The sequence below is a fragment of the Natator depressus genome, chromosome 1 (assembly GCF_965152275.1).
Source record: "Natator depressus isolate rNatDep1 chromosome 1, rNatDep2.hap1, whole genome shotgun sequence".
Lineage (NCBI taxonomy): Eukaryota > Metazoa > Chordata > Testudines > Cheloniidae > Natator > Natator depressus.
Window position 1 is genome coordinate 113,158,886 of NC_134234.1, and position 16,519 is coordinate 113,175,404.

At 47.2% G+C, this 16,519-nt stretch overlaps 1 protein-coding gene across 1 annotated transcript in view; it reads left to right on the forward strand.

The window, feature by feature from the left end:
* The first annotated feature begins 797 nt into the window (after positions 1-797).
* The window catches only part of UXS1 (UDP-glucuronate decarboxylase 1), a 92,534-nt gene continuing 76,812 nt past the window's right edge, over positions 798-16,519 (forward strand). The window contains exon 1 of the mRNA XM_074964514.1: positions 798-941. Within this exon, the coding sequence (XP_074820615.1) occupies positions 845-941 (97 nt within the window). The 5' untranslated portion in view covers positions 798-844. The remainder of the gene's footprint in view (positions 942-16,519) is intronic.

The following is a 16,519-nucleotide window of genomic DNA, read 5'->3' on the forward strand; positions in this document are numbered from 1 at the left end:
ATCAAAATTGCACTTTTGACAGTAATGCTTATTTTTCACTGAGGTGTTGCTGGAGTAAACTATACAGGAAAAAAACAGTTTTGCCGATATAAACAGCATAGCTATGCCAGCAAAGTGCAACTAGCATATACCAGGCCAGATACTGGATCTGTTGGATCAGATACATGCTGTTAGCCCAGCATGTTTTGGAGTCAGGATATTTAAGGTGTATTACAAATGGCAAACGAGATGTCTTAGTTAGGCAGAAGCATTCCGCCACTGTCTGGGGACCAAAATCAGGAGGATGGAGGAGGTTGCAAGGCTGTAGTCGCAGAATGCGCCTTTGTTTTGTTTTGCTGGAGCAGGACAGCAGCTAAAAGCGCTTCTCCATTTCAGGCGGTTGGGATGCAGCAGGTGCCAGCCCCAAGTGTAGTGGCAGGGCTGCTGCGGCCGGACGCTGCAGGGTCTGGATTATCTGGGTGTATTTATTTTGTTCTCTCCCAGTAAAACCACTGGGGCTGGGCCAAGATAGGCTGACTCCAGGTAGCAGCCCCAGGTCCTCATGGCACCGTAGGGCGGGGATGCACCAGGGGCTGATGGGCGGGGGGGGGGGCCGCTGGAATTTGAGACCTGGGGGCCCACGCGGGCAACGCCGACTCAGCGGTCACGCGGCGCCCGCCTCGCGCAGGCGCCCTCAGGCACGAGCAGCGCCGCCTCCTCCTCCTCCTCCTCCTCTTCCCCCGCCGAACCACCTCTCACGCCGGGAGCGACGCCGGGCTGCGCATGCGCCCAGGCCGGGGCAGGAACTGGCTGTCGGCGGCGGCGGCTGCGGCGGGCGGAGTTCGCGCCGCGCGCCCCGCCGGGGATGGTGAGCACGGCCCCGCTGCTGCGCCTGCTGACCGCCATCGACCGCCGGAGGATGAAGCTGCTCATGGCGCTCGCCCTCGCCGCCTACGTGGCCTGTGAGTGGGGCGCGCTCCGCTGCCCCTGCCGTCGGGCCCCGGCCGGGAGGCTCCGCCGCGCCTCGCCCCCCCAGCAGCGGCGGGCTGCGGTGCATGCCGCTGTGCCCGGCGCTGCAGCCCGGCTGGTCCCGCCCAGCGCTTGACTCTCCCTGGGAGGAGTTTTGGGGGGGGCGGGTAGGGCCCCCTCACCCCCCGGCCCATGTGCTGCCTTAGCGTGGCAGGGGGAGCGGGTGCCGAGCCCCGGAGGCAGGGCGCAGGCCGGCGTGCCCGTGGCAGGAGAGCGCCAGGCGCGTTCGCCAGGCTGCGCCGCATTTGAAAAATTCAGTGTCCCTGGCTGAGCCTCTCCCCCCACCCCCTCCAGTGTGTTGTTTTCTGAAGCTGCCCTGTCGTGGTGGTGGTGGGGGGAACCGCTCCCGCTCCCTGCAAACAGCTGATGGTGCGGGACAGCAAACGTGCGGCTCCGCCGCTTAGCCGCCGTACTTGTCACGGACACAGAGCAGTGTTTCAAAGCCAACAAGAGCTGGCCTGGGCATTGGGGGGGGGGGGCACCTCATCAGGGCTGACGAGCCGGGGGGACAGTTGTACCAGGGTCCTGAGCTCCGAGCCACCTTCCCTCTCCTCTTCCCCCCCCCCCCGTCCCCCCACACACCAAAAAAAAAAAAATCTAATTCCTGCCTAAATAAGGAAGAGGGAGGGAATGGGGCCCCAGCGAACATGATGTACCCGCGCGCAGCATTTCTTCTGATGGGCCTGACCATCTAATTATAGTGTTCAGACTGCCTTGTCCATGGCTCCTGGGTTCTTACTGATCTTTATAACGTAACTGTTGAGGGTTTATCTTGTATGTTTTCTTCTCTGTTGTTTTTGTGTTGAGCTGCTTGTATTACTCAGTGACGTACAAAATACAGTGTAAGACCGAATGTGTTCATGGTCTAGAACTGGTGTGGGGCAGGGGTTCCTCAACCTTTTTCTCTCTGAGGCCTCCCCAACATGCTGTACAAACTCCATGGCCCACCTGTGCTACCACAACTGTTTTTCTGGGCCCTTGTTAGGGGGTAGCAAGCAGGGCAGTTGCCCAGAGCTCTGCGCCACAGGGGGCCCTGCAAAGCTAAATTGCTCAGGCTTTGGCTTCAGCCCCAAGTGGCAGGGCTCGGAGCCCCGGGGCTTCAGCCCCATGTGGTGGAGCTTCAGCTTTCTGCCCTGAGCCCTAGCAAGTCTAATGCTGGCCCTGTTGGGCAGATCCCATGATACCTGCTCGTGGCCCCCCAGGGAGCCCTGGACTCTGGTTGAGAATCTCTGGTGTGGGGTACAGCTAAGGAGAAGTTCTCCAGGATGACAGGGGCCATGTCTCTTCTCGTGTCTGTATAGCACCTAATATCTCTTGAGTGCAAATAGTGATGTTATATTGTGTTTTGTGCAGTACTGAGCATGTTGGATTCTAAGATCCTGGATAGAAGCATAAAAATAGATGGGAGAATATTAAGATAATTATTGAAAAGAACACAGGTGGTTCACTGGACCTGAATTAAGCTGCAAGGCCCCAGAATTACATGACCCCTCCCAAGTCTTCTCCTGGCTGCCCAGTTCAGTCTATTAGTTTTCGGTGCGCAATCTGTGTGTATTTAAATTCAGTTTATTTTATGCTTTTATTTTTTATTTTCAGTGTGCTGCAGATCTTTCTATTGACAACAAGTAGCTGCACCACAGAAGTTGGCTGGGATGATGCTGGAGACTTCAGCATTTGGGTTGGGGACAATGGGAGCTTTTTATACCCACCAGAGAGACATGTGACCTAGTTTAGTTTTGGGTATGCAGGAGGTAGCTGTACGATTTTTTTTTTTGGTATTTGTGATGAGATTTATGCATTTCTTCTTTCCTTCTCAGGCAGAGGTGAATATATATCTTGGGAGAAAAGATGTTTGACTTCCATGTTCCCCACCCCATCAACTGCTGGAACAGCTAGCTGCCCCACTGCATCTCAGTAGCTGCAGCTACACCAGTGATGCACACTGTTTCAACTAAAATGGGACCATTTAAAATAATTCAGTTGCCAACAATAATGATCATTAGACTCCATAGGACAGTTCACATCTCACACAGTTATTTCAGATTGCCTGCAGACTCGGGCAGGCATTGGTACATTGCTTTATATCCATTAACAATTTGAAGGTTTTCTTCATAGTCATAAGAACTAGAGACTGTATTAAAATGAAAATGTAATGTCTAGAGCACCGTTAAATAGGCAGTGTAAAAATAAACTGCCACCCGATTCTGGTTTATGTACCCACATAATTATATTGTCTAGAGGGGCTCCTGGCTCTGGGTAAAATATTGGCTGGGTTGGGTTTTTTTAGCCAGCAGTTCATGTCTACCTTCTAGTGCATGGAATAAAGGGAGAAGGGGAAACAGTGTGAGGACATTTGCTGCATGGCCCTATAGGATCAGAGATTGTGTCTGCTCATTCTTTGAGAATCACAAGAATAAGGGAGAAGAGAGAGACTAGTTTTGCATGTGATTAAGAGTAGCCTGAAATGAAGTAGATAGGTAGCTGTGTAATCCTGCAGGTAGTTGTAAGAGGAGGCTTTTTGCAAATCTGTCATGTCTGATTATTATACTCCTAAATCTTTTGACAGGTTTCAGAGTAACAGCCGTGTTAGTCTGTATTCGCAAAAAAAGAAAAGGAGTACTTGTGGCACCTTAGAGACTAACCAATTTATTTGAGCATAAGCTTTTGTGAGCTACAGCTCACTTCATCGGATGCATACTGTGGAAAGTGTAGAAGATCTTTTTATACATACAAAGCATGAAAAAATACCTCCCCCCACCCCACTCTCCTGCTGGTAATAGCTTATCTAAGGTGATCACTCTCCTTACAATGTGTATGATGATCAAGTTGGGCCATTGCCAGCACAAATCCAGGTTTTCTCTCCCCCCCAATCCCCCCTCCACACAAACCCACGTTGTTAGTTATGATTCTTGCATCTTCAGTATAGTATGACAAGGTGCTGTACTGCACTGATCTGATAGTTTCTTGAGAAACTAAATGTTTTTTGTCTTTACTGTAGAAGGTGTCTATCCCTTCCCCCATTTTTTCAAGTAATATCCCACAAATATATTTTCATCAACACAGTGCATTGGAGTGGTCAGATAATGCCAGCCTGAAGTAGTGTGGCAGTTGAGAAAACTGAACTACTGAGCGGGCGTATGTTCTGGCACAATTTTTTCAAGTACTCTTAGCAGTGATTAAGTGTTTGAAGGCTATGGACCTCCTTCCCGTTTTTTTCCCTATTCCCATATGTTGAGTTGACTGTTCCTACAAGATGAATTTTATTTGGAATACGGTACAATACTAAGACTGAACATAAATGTTTAAGTATTCCAAACATTGTTTATAGAGAGTTCATGCTTCGTGCTTTACATGTATGTGTTGTGATATTTTGGTGGAATATTGCTTGTGGGCATGTGTTTGTAAGCCCCCAAAGAATACTGAGAGAATGAGATTGTTCTAGGATGGCTCTACCCTGAAAGACTCTTTTGGCAGCATGTATTGTATATACACACTTAGCCCTCCTCCCCCCAGTGTGAGTATACGTAGCAGTGTAGGTGGTGAGGTACAGGTTAAGCCAGGGGTGGGCAAACTTCTGGGCCACATCCAGGTATAGAAATTGTATGGTGGGCCATGAATGCTCACAAAATTGGGGAGGGGGTGAGGGCTCTGGCTGGGGGTGTGGGCTCTGGGGTGGGGCGAGAAATGAGGAGTTCAGGGTACAGGAGGGGACTCTGGGGGGGGCAGGGTGTGGGCTTTCGGATGGGGCTGGGGATGAGGGGTTTGGGGTGTAGGAGGGTGCTCCGGGCTGGGACCAAGGGGTTCGGAGAGAGGGAGAGGAATCAGGGCTGGGGCAGGGGGTGGAGGCACGGTGCAGGGAGGGTGAGGGCTCCAGCTGGGGGTGCACGCTCTGGGGTGGGGCTGGGGATGAGGGGTTTGGGGTGGAGGAGGGTGCTCCAGGCTGGGACCAAGGAGTTCGGATGGCGGGGAGGGGGATGAAGGCTGGGGGAGGGGGTTGGGGCGCTGGGGGTGGCTCAGGGGTGCAGGCTCCGGGTGGCACTTACCTCAACCTCTTCACAAAGGAATCTACTTCTTAGAGAGTTGGCAAACTGGACATAGGGCCTACTGAAGCCAACTAAAAAAGTCTCCTTGCATCTCCAGTAGCAAACTGTGCGACTTTTAGGTGTTCATTTTTTTTAAGGACCAGATCCTGTAATTGCTCTTCTCTCTGAACAATCAGTTGGATTGCAATGAGTATCGTGTAGAGATTGGTTGCAGAATCAAGCCATGAGTCACTCGTTACAGAACTTAGTGATTTCCTAGGAACAAGAGATGTCCTTACCTTCCACTTAAGTTTACCCTAAAGACATTGTAGTCCTCGTTTTTATTAAACTTGTTTCAACTGACTTAAAGGAACACTGTGCACTTGAGCTAGCCTGTAATTCATGTTTTGTAAAAACGAAGTCCAAGAGGAATGTTCCACAATAATATTTTTAAAAAATAACTACCCACTGAAAACAGTTAGTTTAAACTCCCCTGCAAGTCTGAAACCCAAACTCTGCAGGGCTAAGAACATGAAAGTGACAATAAACAAAAATGAAATTGACTTAATTTTCATTGTCCAAGACAAGAAAAATCCAAATAGTACACAGACTATAAATAACAAACAAAATAGATTTTAAAAATCTTTCACTTTTTAAAAATATAGTGGCACTAATAATGTACATAAATGTATTTGATTACACCATGGAATCTAAGATTTTAAAAATTGCTATCTAAATGTAGGCTCTTAAGTCCATACTTAGGCAGGTAAATAAAGCAGTGATCCTGCAAAGGCTTACGGAGTTGCTCAGCTTCATTCATGTGCATAATCTTATTGATGTATGTAAATCTCTTCAGGATTGGTGTTTTATCTAGGTTTATAAGTCTGGACTTGGAGTTTAATTTTTGGAAATCTTGACTAAGATTTTAAAATTGACTATCCCCTTTAAATCTGTAGAGCCCTGCATGGATACAAATTTATATCTGCGGATATAAATCGGTATCTGCGGAACCACAGGGCTCTCCCAGGAACTGCAGAACGTGGGGCCACTGCTCCCAAGAGCCAGCTCCCTATGCCAGCAGCTCCTTCGGCGTGGCTGTACCTCCCGCAGCCCTGTCCCTGCCCCCCGTCACTTCCACGTAGCTGTCTGTCTCCTGACTGGGGGTGTGCGCGACACTTGAACACAAGAGCGTGACCAGAGATAGCTGCTGCCGGTGAGCCTGGTGCTCACCCTAGTGGGCGGGGCTGGGAGTAGTATAGCCGCACCGGAGGAGCTGCCGGTGTGGGGTGCTGGCTTCAGGGAGTGATGGACCGGCACTGCAGGTCCTGGGAGGGCCCTGCAGTTCTGCAGATACTGATTTATATCCACATCCTCAGCTATAAATTTGTATCCGCGCAGGGCTCTATAAATATGCATAATTTGCTTTAATCTCAATATTTTTTATACATCACTTAGTGATGTTTTAATATGATATGGTGATCAGATGTTCTTTATTTTCTTTAAGATGCAGGAGTTCCACTTCCAGTATACTATACTTCAATAATTTTTTGATCATTCACAAACCTTATAATTCCAAGAATGCATATTAGTGGTCTCGCTCCATTTCACCTCAGAAATGTTAGTAATATTTCATAGTGAGGTCTAGTATTACTATGACTTCATTATTTTTGCAAAATATATCACAATACATTTACTACTATAAAAACTAAATATGCCAAAATAATGTGCAAAATATCCTCCAAAAATATACTTTGATTTTTTTTCCTAGTAGTGTTTGCTACTTAATTGTTAAATTGCAAAATTGGGTGAGTTGCTGTGATCTCCAGATTTGTGTTAGTGAGAGACTAATGTATATTCCAACACAGCAAGTAATATAACAAAATAACTAAACCCCTTTGTTTTCAGTTTGAACAGATTTTTTTACCGAACCTCCCCCAGGTTTTACAAAAAGTATTAGTTTCTTTTCCAAATTTCATCCTACTTTTTTATCATTCAAATATATAAAAAATAACTTATTCTATTAGGAAAATACAGTACATTGCATGAGGGTATGTCTTTCTTACAGTAGTCTGTATGTATATGCAAAGCTGCCTGTTGAAGTAAGGCTATGAATTAGTCTAGAAGATGCAGACAATAAGCAAATAGGCATGCGTGCAAGCTCTGAAGTGCGTGAGCATCTGAATGTACTGATGAATCTCATGCCCACCGCATACACATTTCAAGCTGCTTACTCCTGGGGGAATTTTATGCCACTGCGCGTGCGCATAATTTATGTCCCCCACATATTTCTTTGCTTCCCTGCAGAAAAATGACTTCCGAACGGGGAAGCAAAGGGAAGCCCCAAGAGCGGTCATGCGACCCTCCTCAAGCAGTATGTTTCAGCTGCCCAGGGCAGCTGGCAGAGAGGTAAATCACTGTGGGGTAGGGGGCATGACTGGGGAAGGCCCGGCTGGTGGCTCTTACCCTGCACCGGGCTCAGCAGCTAGTCCCAGCAAGGCTGGGGACGAAGGGACTTCTCAAACCGAACCTTAGATTTCTCCCTTGGCTGTAGGAAGCTCTGTAAACTCCCCCCCGTTCTTCCTGCACCACCCATCGCTCCTTCACTTCAGGGGGAGGGATCCCTGTATGGAGAGCTGCTCCTCCAACCCCCATGCATCCAGATCCCCCTCATACCCAAGCCCTCCAACTGAGCATCACGCCCCTCGCACCCAGAACTCCCTGCTCTCCTGACAAGCCCTATTCTCCCATCTACACTTGGATCCTGCCTTGCTGAGCTCGCTTTCCCATACCTGGTGCACCTGACACAGAGGGACAGGGCCCTGGGATATTTCTGGGGTAGGCCAGTCCTTGCGCTGTGTCAGGGTTGGGTGCAGCCTCACTGCTGAGTCAATGTCCTGGGTGGGAGAGCTGCACAGTGATCTACCACCTTTGTGCAACCAGTGGACCATGCTCCCCAGTGCCATGCTGAAGCCTCCACATTTATTTGACAAATAAAATTTGCAGAATTTTAAAATATTGTGCACAAAATTTTTAAGTTTTTGGTGCAGAATGCCCTCAGAAGTGCACGCTGTTAGCAGGTAACAGTTTAAAGATCTGTCACACTAAAATGGGAAGAAAACAAAATTCTGCATCAGATTATGTTTCAGAACACAAGAAAGTATTGGAAAGTTAAAAAAACAAAAACCGGAGGAAAGGATTAAGTTGAATGTATGCTCTGCAAATGGTGTGGCACAATCATTAAATGTAATATTTATAGACTAATAGTTCTAAGTCTACAACAGTAAATTGTTTATTCAAATGAATAGTTTTATTTGGGGATTAGAGATGTATTGTTTTCTTAAACTCCAAGATGGCATTGTGTTTTGAGTTCTGTTTTAGTTCTGCAGCAAACCACATTGAATTCCATTAATCCAAACATTAACCTACTGCATACTTTTCCCCCGTCCTTCCGTCCACCAAAATAAACCCTGATATTTACCCAGAAAAATTAATAATAGTTTTTTCCCACTGATTTTCACCTGTATTTTGTTGTTGTAGTAATAAACACTGATAAATTCCTGGGGAAAAATAAAATAAAATAAAAATCAGCCTACCTATAACTCAGTCATTTAGAACTAGATTTTATTAATAACCTCCAGATAGTCAAACACTTTCCTTATGGGTCTGATTCTCCACTGCCTTACACCTTGTATAGTCATTTACTTGTTTTCCAAGTGAGTGTAAAATGCCACCATTCTCATTTAGCATTGTTTCACACTGGCTTTGCACAAGTGAAAATTAGTGCCCAAGTGGAATTAGTGGAAAGTAGTGGAGAATCAGACCCTTCGTCTAAGTGTTTGAGTAGCTGGAGTGTAACAATTAATACAATCTAGTTGTAAATGACTTTGAGAGTACCATAGGTCATCCTCAACCTCCCCCCCTCAACTAACTGACCCAGTACAGGTTGGACAAGGCAAGATTATAGTGGTCTGTGTGACATTACACTAGGCCACCTTTCATGTCAGCCTGCTGTGTTGTGAACACATCTGCTTGCGGGCTGAGGGTCTGATGGAGATGCCTTTCATTTGTGGGTGCATGCAGATAAGCTTCCTGTCTTGCACTGCTCCCCGTTTGTCAGACCATTGGTCTCAATTCCTGGCTGTGCAGCCCATGGAAATGTATTACAATTCTAGGGCTGTAGTAACTTCTGTGTTAGAAATAGGGACAGATCGGCTTGAGGCCAAGATTTTTTTTCCCCTAAGAACACGTTTACCTGGAAAGATGATGAACTGTGTCTCTCCCACCTCAGTCACTGTTGTGTTCTGTGCGGGAGGTGTGTCCCATCAGAGTTATGAAGGGCATAATGGTTGTCTCATCCTTCCCATTCTCACCTTACAAGTGTTCACCCTTTGGGCTGCATTTTCTCTCTCTTTTCATAGAATCATAGAATATCAGGGTTGGAAGGGACCTCAGGAGGTCATCTAGTTCAGTGCTTCTCAAGTTATCTGATGTGAGGGACTGGCAATTTTTTTTTCCAGTGTGCGCGGAGACCGGCAGCCGATGGCTCACGGACCAGCACCGGTCCGCAGACCACCACTTTGAGTAGCACTGATCTAGTCCACCACCCTGCTCAAAGCAGGACCAATCCCCAACTAAATCATCCCAGCCAGGGTTTTGTCAAACCTGACCTTGAAAACCTCTAAGGAAGGAGATTCCACCACCTTCCTAGGTAACCCATTCCAGTGCTTCACGAGAAGCTTTTCACAGAAGCCAAGTTGTTACCTGGAAAGTTAGAGCTCTCACCCCTTCAAAATTTCACCTCAGCTGACCGGTAAACTTCCCTGGCAGAATGATCAATCTCTTTGTTAGCCTGTCAAGGTTCTCTGAGCAGTGTGGATAATACCCACCCAACATCAAGAGTCCCTACTGAGAGAGGTGCCCCGTACCCTTACAGTATTGCCTGGGAAACAAAACTGAAGTTTTGGGCAACCTTCAATTGACAGTGTCACTTTCAGAAAACAAGTTTAAAAAATGAAGACTACAGTGCTGCCTGGGAAAGAAGTAGCTACATAATACTTAACTTTGTAGTATAGACATAGCCTCAGTTGTCTGAAGTTATGTGGACGTACAGCCACCAATATGATTATATCACTGTTGCACGTTCACACTCTGCTCCTTGTGTCGGTGGAATGCGTGTACAGTAGTAGCTCTTGCATTGACAGAGAGCAGTGCACTGTGGGTAGCTATCCCACTGTGCAACTGACCCCAGGGTGTTTTGGGAAGGGTTTGCAATGTTTTATGGGGGCAGGTTCAGTGTCATATGATGCCGGTTTCTCAATCCCATCATTCCATGGGCATCCTACTAGGGTTCCAGCTGCTTTTCAACTGCACTGGTAACCTGCAAGCCAGCCATCTGTGTCAGACAGCATGGATCCAACACTGCTCTTCAGTATTGTGCTGTGCATTATGAACACAAGGCTATAAGAGGAGCTCAACGGGGGCTCTATTCACCACTACCCTGACCCCAGACCTCGCCTTGTACAAGTGGCATGTCTGTGGCACTGCACTAGAGGCGACTGTTTGCCTCCCTGGCCTTCTGCTATGCTTGCCCGCAGCTCTTTGAGTTTTACGCAGCACTGCTGTGTGTCCCTGTCATAGCCATTTCCCTCCATGCCCTGAGCAAGTTCCTGAAGCTGGAGCAGAGCTGTTCCTGCAAAGCCTCCTTTCCCCACAGACCCAGGAGATCCAGCACCTCCCATGTACTCCAGGCGGGAGTGCATTTGTTGTGTGGAGCTGGCATATTCAGCTGGGAGCTCTCCACACCGAACAAACAGGAAGAGCAGTTCACCCGTTTACCTGGCTACAGGGCAGTCATTGTGAGATACCTCCTGGAGGTCACTTAGGTCAACGTAAGCAACGCAGCGTTTACACTTAAGCCTTGTCTACACTACAGGGGAGATTCGATCTAAGCTACTCAATTTGAGTTACATGAATAGCATAACTCAAATAGACGTAACTTAGATCTACTTAACCGTGGGGTCCATGCTACATGACGTCAACAGGAGAGTGATCTGTGGTCGATTTAGCGGGTCTTCATTACACCCGCTAAATCGACTGCTGATGCATCGATCGCCACTTGTCGATCCCCCAGTAAGTGTAGACAAGCCCTGACACTGTTTCGCTATAACTATGTCACCCTAAGCTCTGCGCCTCTCATTAAGGTGATTTGATTATGTCGGCGTAACAGGAGAGTTAAAGCAGCGGGAGGAGCATTGCAATGTGTACGTCAACCTAACTGTAGAGGTGTAAGCTGCCTTATGTCAGCAAAACTGTGTAGTGCAGATGTGGCCTTAGTCTGATGTCTCAGCTGCTAGACATGGAGTGCTGCATCTTCCTCTTCACCCCCACAGAATATGGAGTAGCCTTTGTGTTCCCAGAGCACAGGCAGCCTACGGAGGTGTGCTGGACAAATAGGTGCACGAGGCTTATTTTGAGTGGATTAGACCCTTTCGTTTTATCCTGTTTGTTTTTTCTGTAGCTTTTACCCTTACCACAGGAGTTTTGTGAGGATTAAAATCTATACAGCACTTTGTAAATGTAAAAACTAAGCATTGGTTTTATCCCATGTTAAGGCCAAGAACTTGCACTCTCCATGTTTCATTTTAAAAACTGTTAACTCTTGAACAACAAACTTTAAAATTTTAAGTGGCCTTAACAAATACCTTAATTGTAATACTATTTTATATCAACGTAGACACCAACAAGAAAAAGTGATGGCTTTAATTGCCTTGCATATATTTCTTCTCTGACCTGGAAGAAAATCCAAAATACTAGGATCGAACATGTGAGAGAGAAGGGGGGGAAAAACACTCTGTACAGCTTCTCTTGTTGGTGGAAACTACACAAGAACACAACACAATAAGGCCATGTCTACAGTAGCACTTATGTCAGCAAAACTTTTGTCACTGAGAGGTGTGAAAAAACCCCCCCGAGAAACAGAAGTTTTGCCAGCATAAGCACTTGTGTGCACAGATTTTTTTGTTGAAGGATGGCTACTTTTAAACCAGTTTTTGAATGTCCAGGGAGATTGAAGTGTTCTACTGGCTTTTGTATGTTACCATTCCTGATGTCTGATTTGTGTCCATTTATTCTTTTATGTAGAGACTGTCTGGTTTGGCCAATGTACATGGCAGAGGGGCATTGCTGGGACGTGATGGCATATATCACATTGGTAGATGTGCAGGTGAACAAGCCCCTGATGATGTGGCTGTTGTGGTTGGGTCCTATGATAGAGTCGCTAGAGTAGATATGGGGACAGAGTAGGCAACGTTCAACAAGTAGGCAACCTTCAACAAAATCTTCAAAAACAGGTTTAAAAGAGAAACTGCAGAGCTACAATTCATTTGCAAATTTAACACCATTAATTTGGGCATGAATAGGGACTGGGAGTGGCTGGCTCAGTACAAAAGCAATTTTCCCTCTCTTGGTATTGACACTTTCTCATCAATTATTTGGAGTGGACCACATCCACCCTGACTGAATTGTCATCACTGGTTCTCCACTTGTAAGGTAACTCCCTTCTCTTCATGTGCCAGTATATTTATGCTTGTATCTGTATTTTAACTCTATGCATCTGAAGCTTTTACCCACAAAAGCTTATGCCCAAATAAATCTGTTACTCTTTCGGGTGCCACCGGACTCCTCGTTTTTTTTGTGGATACAGACTAACATGGCTACCCCTCTAAAAATTGAAAGGTTGACTTGGAAGCAAGTGAATGATCAGAAATTGCTTTAAGTGACTTCTGTAATTGACTAGATTGCAAGATGTCATTATCAGTTTACCATGGTTCAGCATGTAATTGTTTACATGGTGTTTCAATTACCCATGCTTAAAAGTACTCACATGGTATGTCCGTGCTGTAGTGAAAAGCACACGGCTGGTCCATGCTGGGCGACTTAGGTTTGCAGGGCTCTGGCAAAGGGGCTGTTTAATTGCAGTGTAGACTTTGGGCTCAGGCTGGAGCCTGGGCTCTGTGACCCTGTGAGGTGGGAGGGTCCCAGAGCTTGGACTCAAACGTCTACACCTCAGCTGGCGTGGTGCAGCCACGGGTGTCTGTTTGCAGTGACACTGTAGACATACCCTCACTGTCTACCTGAGGAATTGGGACCGAGAAAGTTAGAGAACTTGTTGCAGGCAGATTAGGCACAGCAAATAACTTCTAGATAGTCAAAATGGTGCCAGTGTGCATGCAATGCATACAGTTCTGAAAACAACAACAAAAAATCCAAATTAAAATATCATAGTTAAGAGAACCTAAGTGTCTGAAAGTGTGTATGTTTGAAATGTTCCAGGGGGTGGCTTCATGATTGTGAAATGTACTGTATTCTTTGAGATGAAAGCAAATATTTTTTCAACTTGAAAAGTGTGAAGGTCTGTAAACAAGAACATGAGTATTTAAAGCTCAGGGCTGTAATTGTTGGTAGCTGGTAAGGTACTATATAACCTGCTTGCAGTAGGTTATAGTACATAGCAAAAAGGGGTTAAATGGAAAGAAATGGTACCAAAAAAGGGGGGATGAACATGCAAAAAGGAAAACATAAGCGAGGAAAGAAGTGAAAGAATTGATGAGGGAGGAGAGAGATTGTCAGGGAGAGTTGGAGAGAGATACATCTAGTGATGAGAGTCCGATCACATCAGTCCTTAAATGATACTGCTAACTATAATATCACAAGACAAAATAATAAGCATTTATACATAAGCATCCCTTCTTATACAAGTTACCTTACATTTTTCAGTATATCAACCTTCTCTTTAATTCCAAAGTTGATCTCCCAAATACAGTTGCATGGGAGCATGTAGAAGTTTACATGGTTGCTAACTTTTCCGTGTGATGTTTGTAAAAAAACAATAAGGGCCGAAGGCAGAGAAATATGTAATACAGCAGAGAAAAGACGTGCAAAGGTGTCTTCCTGGTGTAACTTGGAGATTGGGAATTAGCGCTACCTCCTTTTTGCTATGTGATGACTAGCTCTGGGATAATTGTGTTAGGTGGCAATATAGCAGAGGTGGGCAAACTATGACCTGCGAGACCATCCTGCCTGGCTCTTGAGCTCCCAGCCTGGGAGGCTAGCCTCCGGCCCCTGCCCTGCTGTCACCCCTCCCCTGCAGTCTCTGCTTGCCGCGCCGCCAGCGCTCTGGTCCGCTGCTCCAGCCGGGCTGCATGGCTGGTTCTGGCTAGGCGGTGTGGCTATGAGCTCCTGCTGCTCTGAGCGGCATGGTAAGGGAGTAGGGGGGATGAGGGGGTTGGATAAGGGGCAGGGGGTCCTGGGGGACAGTTAGGAGTGGGGGTGTGGATAGGGGTTGGGGCAGTTGGGGGACAAAGAGCGGGGGGGTTGGATGGGTCGGTGGTTCTGAAGGGGGCGGGAAGTGGGAGGGGGCAGATGGGGGCGAGGGCCAGGCTGTTTGGGGAGGCACAGCCTTCCCTACCCGACCCCCCATACAGTTTTGGAATCCTGATGTGACCTTCAGGCCAAAAAGTTTGCCTGCCCCTGCAATATAGGGTGGAGGAATGTAAATTCTCTAACCCATCTGGTAGAAGTGGTTTGCATATGCTTTGGCACAAACAATTGGAAGCATGTGGCTTCCCATTTTAAAGTTTATACTGTAATTAGGAGGTAAGGACATATGATCAGCTGAACTTGAGCTCCAAATGCAACGTTGTGGCCCAAAAGGATGTATAAATAGGGGAATATCGATTAAGAGTAAGGAGATTATATTACCTCTCTATTTGGCACTGGTGTGACTACCACAGGAATATTGTGGGCTGGAGCACCCACAGAAAAAAATTATCAGGTGCTTAGCACCCACTGGCAGCCAGCTCCCCCCTCCCCTCCAGTGCCTCCTGCCCGCTGATCATTTCCTCCCTCTCAGCACCTCCTGCCCACCGCAGTCAGCTGTTTCGTGGCATGCAGGAGGCTCTGGGAGGAAGGGGGAGGAGCGGGGAGGGGTCATGCTCAGGGGAGGGGGTGAAACTGGGTGGGAAGGGGCTGGGGGGGGGTGAAGGCTTGGGGGAAGCGGTTGGGTGGGGGCTGGGCCTGGGGCGAAGCAGGGGGTTGAGCACCCCCCAGACCCTGAGGAAGCCGGTGCCTATAGCTCAGGTGACTAACTCAAGCTACCGCCAGTGCTGCAGTGTCCTATTTTTAGTGTCCTAGCTTGAGCTGAGCTAGTGCAAGTCCGTCTACCTGTGCTGGGAATCACAATGATCTACTGCAGTATAGCTATACCATCATAGGTCACAGAGGTACTGCAAAAAGAATGAGGCGTACTTGTGGCACCTTAGAGACTAACAAATTTATTAGAGCATAAGCTTTTGTGGGCTACAGCTCACTTCATTGGATGCATAGAATGGAACATATAGTAAGAAGATATATACACATACAGAGAAGGTGGAAGTTGCCATGCAAACTGTAAGAGGCTAATTAATTAAGATGAGCTATTATCTGCAGGAGAAAAAAACTTTTGTAGTGATAATCAAGATGGCCCATTTAGACAGTTGACAAGAAGGTGTGAGGATACTTAACATAGGAAAATAGATTCAATATGTGAAATGACCCAGCCACTCCCATGGAAGGGGTGGAGTGGGGGCGGGGCTGGGAGCAGCAGGCAGAGGGGTGTCTGATGTGGCCCACGGGCCAATGTACTAGTCCTCACGTGGCCCTCGTGGTGGTTTGAGTTTGAGATCCCTGCTCTTACCCATGTTGCTGTACTCAGCCTCCTACCTGCTGCTGATCTTGGGTCATATAAGAAATTTTACTAGCTTCAGTTCTTTTCGCAGCTGCCAGTGCCTTTCTCTCCTGCATGTTTCCTGTTCTGCAGCTGAATGGGGAGCAATTCATGTTTTTGGCTGCCAAGTTCTATATTGCTCAGTGTGAGACACTTCTTGATGGTGAGAACAAATCAGTGAGTAGCGGGGACAGTGGTCAGAGAGATGAACCTGATCTCACATGCAGGTGGGGATGGTGGAGGACATAGGATCAGCTGAGAGGGGCCAGGTTGACCATAAGGAAGGAGGACTGAGGAGCAGGCATGACCAGAAACCTGGTTGGAGCTTAGGGGTTGTTGGAAGGAGACTGGAGAGAAGTTATGAGAGAAGCTAGGCGAGCCTAAGGCAGCTTCTCACTTCAGTCTGCCTCTGACCCTTCTATCATCTGCCTTTCAGCCCCTGTCATCTCCCAGCAGCGTGTACCTTCTATCCTGCCACGCCCTCCCTCCCACCTCTGCAGTGTTCTCTGCACACCTGGCTTCCACCACCTGCTATATTGTGTCCTCCTGGAGTCCAAAAGGGGAAGCATTGAATATGAAGAGACACAGCCTGGCTGCCTTTGATTAATGCACTTCAGCAGCCCCCTCCCCACTTCTCCCCTTGCCAAAAAGAAAAAAAAAAAGCATCTGGAAAGAGGAACTGCTAGGGAATTCCTGTTGTCTGTCTGGTGGGTGAGGGAATCCAATT